Source organism: Egretta garzetta, unplaced genomic scaffold (assembly GCF_000687185.1).
Source record: "Egretta garzetta isolate BGI_Z169 unplaced genomic scaffold, ASM68718v1 scaffold354, whole genome shotgun sequence".
NCBI classification, from domain to species: domain Eukaryota; kingdom Metazoa; phylum Chordata; class Aves; order Pelecaniformes; family Ardeidae; genus Egretta; species Egretta garzetta.
In genome coordinates this window covers 893,957-899,956 of record NW_009259593.1, presented here as the reverse complement: position 1 = coordinate 899,956, position 6,000 = coordinate 893,957, and the positions used below count along the sequence as shown (strand labels likewise).

General features: G+C 36.9%; 1 protein-coding gene across 1 annotated transcript in view; it reads left to right on the top strand.

Annotated features, from left to right (window-relative positions):
• The window catches only part of PHKB (phosphorylase kinase regulatory subunit beta), an 89,934-nt gene that overhangs the window by 20,484 nt on the left and 63,450 nt on the right, over nt 1-6,000 (top strand). The window contains 1 exon segment of the mRNA XM_009638025.2: nt 3,034-3,149. Within this exon segment, the coding sequence (XP_009636320.1) occupies nt 3,034-3,149 (116 nt within the window).

The following is a 6,000-nucleotide window of genomic DNA, read 5'->3' as shown; positions in this document are numbered from 1 at the left end:
GAGGTGGGGGTCGGCCTCTTCTCCCTGGTAACAGATGATAGGATGAGGGGGAATGGTTTGAAGCTGCGCCAGGGCAGGTTTAGGCTAGACATTAGGAAAAACTTCTTCAGCGAAAGGGTTGTCAGGCTCTGGAATGGTCTGCCCAGGGAGGTGGTAGAGTCCTCATCCCTGGAGGTATTTAAAAGAAGGATAGATGAAGCGCTTAGGGACATGGTTTAGTGGCGAGATGGCAGGGTTAGGTTAAAGGTTGGACTCGATGATCTCAAAGGTCTTTTCCAACCAAAGTGATTCTATGATTCTATAGTCACTGCTGTATTGCCTTAAAAGCTTAAATGCACTTCGAGTACTACCATTTTAAAAAAGGGAGATTTTTCCAGTAATAGTGTATTTGCATTATATTCCTAAAACATACATCTTCGTTAATGTTTTTTCTTTAGATAATGAGAAAACTAAGTGATGCAACTTGTCCTTTCTCACTTAGATCTTATGATAGGTCTATATTATTTTCCCTGAATTGCCTTTATGTCTCTGAGGAGGTAAATGTACATAATTATGTATTTACTTAGCCTCACTTATAATTTATATTATTGTCCAGATGTTTGCATTTAATTAGCGAATCTGCAGAAAACGTGCATGTGTAGAGACTCTCCAGTCTGGATATTCTCCACTTCAATGTCAGGATGTAGTTTTCATTGCAACTGTACCCTAGAAATCTGGGGACTGTGGAGGTTTGTATTAAGATTATGTTACCACAGACCTGTACATCCTATTAGTCTCTGTATAGATTCAACAATTTAATATGTTCTCAGATCTTATTAACACCACATAATTATGGCATTTCCAAGTTTTCCTCTGTGTCTAGATAATATTCAGCATAGTGGCATTGACAGCACTTGGGAATGTGGCAATCTGCTACCCAAACATCAAGTTGGATATTTCTTCCTAATGATATCATTGCATGATGTATTTAATCTCTTTCCTTTCCTAGGGAGAGGGTTCTGAACCAGTGCTAGCACAGTGGAAGGTGCTGGCAGATGGTTGATATTTGGCAAGCTGTCTGCATGAATATGTTTGTACACAGAACTCTTGGCTTAGGAGGCAATCATTGTATACTAGGCTGCTTGGTGTCAGGCATGGCAGCTGTCAGTGAGTTACCCTCTAGTTGCATCTGTTTGCAGCTGAAAAATTAATTTAATCACATCTTTGCATCCGTAACAAAGAGAACAAACAGTATATGATTGTGCAGGTGAGTGAATTTGAGAGCAGTTATCTACACATAAAACTAGTAGTTGCAGTCATCTATGCTGCATGTGTATCCTTTATTACACCTTGATCTCCATGTGCTTGACTTCTGGATAAATAAGCTTAATACCACACCATCTATAATTTCTGTAAGTGACTTGGTTATAGCATTTACATGCCCATGGTATGAATGATTGCTCTCTAAAGATTTTGGTTTGCAACCGATTATCTGCTGCCTTTTTTCTGTAAGTCTCCTATTTGGAAACCCATAGTTAGTTTCACAAAATATCTGTAATTGAACGTTTTTTTCTTGTCTTCTGAATATCATCACTGGTAGAAAGTCATCTGTAAGGTTATGTTTTTTTCTATGTGGCGCTCTTTGCTTCTTTATTTAGCTAATTCATCTAAGTTTCAGTTAATGATAGAAATAGAAGCCATACTCTTAATCACTGGGTGTTCTGGTTTCATTCAGAGAAAGTTAATTTTAATAGAACCAAATGCTACATTATGGGGATGAGTAGTACTGGGCATATCTAAAGAGTGGGACAGCCTGTTTCCTTGGAAGTACTAGCTATGAAAAGATTTAGTGTACAGATGAGCACCCCAGAGTGAAATTTTAGCGCACGTATAGAGAGACAAGTAAGTATAGAATTATATATATATAGCGCTGGTGGACTGGTGTTAGCATAAGCGCTGTATCTGAAATAGTCACTTTTTTAAGTTTTAAAGAAAAATTGAGAGAAAAAAAGGCAAAACAGAGATATGCAGGTAAATGAAAATGGAAGCAAATACCTTTCCTTAAGATTTGGTTTTTTCTCTTGTAGCTCATTAAAAAAAAAAAAAAATCACTTGACTGTAGTAAAGTGGTCCTCCTCTGTAGTCCCCCAATATGGTTGTGTTTGTAGCCATTACGATATTCTCTTTTGCCACAGAGTCCCCTAGAAGAATTTGGATGGGAGGGGATGAAATCCCTGCTTTGGTGGATGAACCAGTGTAAATCTTGTGTTTGTGGTTAAATTTCCTGTAAGTTCTAATCTGTGGACTCTTTGAGGTGAACTGTAAAACTTTTCATTAATTTAACTCTTCTACAATCAAGTGACTCCAAACGTCTCTTTCAACAATGTAAATGAGGAAAAAGTATCTGCTTAAATAAGTCCCAGCTACAGTTAAATATCCTTAGAACACCTTAAATACCTTAAAATACCCTTAAATACCTTAGTATTCAGTTGAAACATGTTGATCCAAGGGGAGATTTTAATTATAATAAATTGGTTCAGAATTTTATTTGTGTTTATAAAGGAGTGTGTTTGAATCTGCATAATTATGTATTATCTGGAGCTAATATAACAAAATTTTGGCATGTCAAGTCTCTTAAAATGAATTAAGAAACAACACCAAGATTTCTATGTCCTAATCTTGTAGGATTTAATTTCTTTTGCTCTCTGATGTTGTTGTGAGGACAAAGCTTTTTTTAAAAGATTGAAATACCACCTTTTAAGAGCTCTTCAAATATGTTTCTTGAATATGAAATCATTTTTATCCCTGGCTTCATAGGAACTTTTGCATAAATCACATCATCGCCTAATTTGGGATAGATTAAAAACTGGTTTTAAAGACAGTATCTGAACTTGGGAAGATCATTCTCTCGGGGGGGTCGGGGGGGGAGGAAAAGGTTGGAAGGCACAGTTGTGTTGGCTGAGGAAAAACAACTTTGTCCTTTTGAAAAAAATGAACAAAAGAAAGTACACTTTTATTTTCCTGCAGTCACTTTTCTTTCCTTCTTTCCTATAGGTGTCCTTCATTCAAAATCTTGTGTTTTGCGTGGAAAGAGCCTATCGTGTACCAGATTTTGGTGTCTGGGAAAGAGGAAGTAAATACAATAATGGCAGTCCAGAGCTCCATTCAAGGTAGGTGAGCAAATGTAGCTCTTTCAGGCAAAGCAAGTAAATGCGGTATGAATACAAAGAACTCATGGGATGAGTTAAAAATAATAATGCATTAAAATACTGTTTGAACTAAATTAAGGTTCTCTAAAGACTGAGACATGTATTTTGGGAAAGTGTGAAGCATAATTTCATCATCATATGCATGCTGAAATAACTGCATAGATGCTTAGCTATTTGAGTATTCAAATTCCAATAATTATGTGCAGCTGCATGCATATAATTCTGAAAATTGTGTTCAGAACAGTTTAGGCTCTTGAGGTATGTGCAGTAGATTGGACTCACAGAAATGTTTAGGAATATCCTGTTTTAAGAAGGTGTTAAATCACATGCTGGGAGGAAGATGCCGGACCCTCTGGAGGATAGCCTGTTGCACAAACTCTTTTCTAGGGTCTTCAGGTGCCGCAAGTGACTGGGTGTTCTGACCCCTGTCCCGTGACACCGTTAGGAATGTTCTTAACATTTTAAGATTTGAGTGGTCCAGTTCACTTTGTTGGAATTGCTCGCATGCTGTCTATTTTGAAGGATCAAATCTGTAATCTGACAACTTGCTTTTTCTAGTGTTACTATTGCTTTCTTCACTTCTTGACTTCTGAGGTTTTATTAATCATAAAAATTGCTGTAGCTTGATATCTTAGGATTTTTAAAATACCGTTGATCATGATAATTATCATGGGCTTGCAAATAATACATGTTTTTCTTCCAGTCTTTGCCAAATGAATCTGTGTTCTCATTTCAGAAAGAAATATTTTTTCTTTGTTCACATACAGGCATATATTTTAAGCTATAGATATAATTACATGTCATTGCAGCAAACCAGTTAATTTAGGTATGTTTTTTTCAGGGCTTTTGTAGAGCTTTAGTACCAGTATGAGAACTGAAAACTCCGAGTTGTTATTATATAACCTGCTTTATTAGTTTGTTGGGTTTTTTCCATCCTCCCATGTATGTAAAACTGTCATGCTAGATTACATGAATGTTCACTTAGAGAATCATGTACTTCCTTCCACAAATTCAGAAAAGGAATATTGAAACTCCTGTGTCTCCTGTTGTTTGCAGCATTCTGGTTATTCAGTATGTGAATTTCCTCCAGGGAAAACTGAACATCTTTGAACCAGATGGGAATGGGAATGCTGTCTTGTCTTAATCTAGTCTGACATTTATAGGTTGGGTTTTCTAAGGGTGAAGTTTAATGAGATGGACTGAGCCAATCTAACAGATCATTGAGCTGGACAAAAGGAAGTACAGAGCTTGGTCCTAATTTAAGAAGTAGACTTTGGTCATCAGAAACAGGTATTGCCCCTATTTATATTTCCTTGTGTGCTTGTTGATACACTGCTTCACTGTAGGAAGACAGTAGACAATTGTCCTTGTTCTCACAAATCAGAAAAAATGGAAGAGGAACATGCATCAAAAGATGTTTTTAGATACTATTGAGGAAAGCCCTAGGTACACTAAAATATTCTCTAGAGTTTTTTAGGCTTCTGTTGTAGTCTTATCTACCTAAGAGAGCTCAAAAAAAATTTTATTCAAGAAGTGATTATAACTAATCGGGGCTAGTAAGGAATGATGTATGTCTGCCTGCAGTGATTATGGACTCCAAACCAGTCACTGAAGCTGAGTATGCTGTATTGAGTATGCTGTACTCCTGGCACTTAAAACTCACACTGTAAATCTACATACAACGTGTGTTTGCTTTTAGAATTAGAAGTTAATTCTTGTCTTTTATTGAAAGAGGCTTTCTTTTTAAAGATGATGTTATATAATATGAAGTCCATGAATAATAACTGCAAATTATGGCCTGTGTTAGATGATGTGGATATTTTAACGCTTTACACAGTCTTAGTATTCTGTCTTAGTACCGTTCAAAACACTTCTAATAAATGATAAATAGCAAAACACTCTGTGGACCAGGTCTTCATTGATGTATGCAAATTAATGTGTTTTACTGGTTCAAAGGCAAGATTTGTAACAGCTTTTATTATAGCGTGATTCCCTTCCCATACGGCCGAACTTCTGAAATATTAATTTGTCCTGTAACCATTTGATCAAGCTGTCCTCCAGGCATCTGCTGAGTACCTCTGCAAAATGTCTTTGACATCTCCCATATGTACTGTGAGAATAATGAAGTTGCTGAAGTGCAGTGTCTTCATATTCTAAATCTAAGACTGTAGAGCCTTGATCTTGTTCTGCTCTGTAGTGTGGGTGTTATATTGCCATAGTGCTGTCCTTCCTTGTTCTCTTTTGTTTGTCTAGTTATGAAATTACTGTTACTGTTGTGGGGTTTTTCTGTTTTGTTGTTTGGGATTTTTTTAACATCCCTTGTGGTGTTTGGTGTTCCAGTTGAACTGCACAGTTCTTGGAAGGAAGCAAGAAACTGCGAATGGGAGGAGGCTTAAGGATGTATATGCTTTAAGGTGTGTTTTGATTAGCAGTTGCCAACAATCTGCAAATTTTAGTGTTTGCACTCAGGCGTTTTACTGAGAGGGTAAATCTAACAATTAACAGTTACTGGGAATTATGAATGATGATTAAGTGAGTTTACTAATGCATTTATAGCAAGGTGGAAGTATAATTTCTCTAGGTTAGTCTCAGCTTCCCCTGCCCCAAATGTGGATCGAGGTCAAATGTTACCCAGTGTTATGATTGCAAGACTATTGATAATCTGTGGCACATCACAATAAGCAGCAGCTACAATAAGGTCTACAGATCACACCTGGGGAGGTTCAGTATAGACATTAAGAAGAAACCTTTACACTTGAAGTACAGTGAAGCACCAGAGCAGGATACTCAAAAGAAGTTATGGTATCTCCAT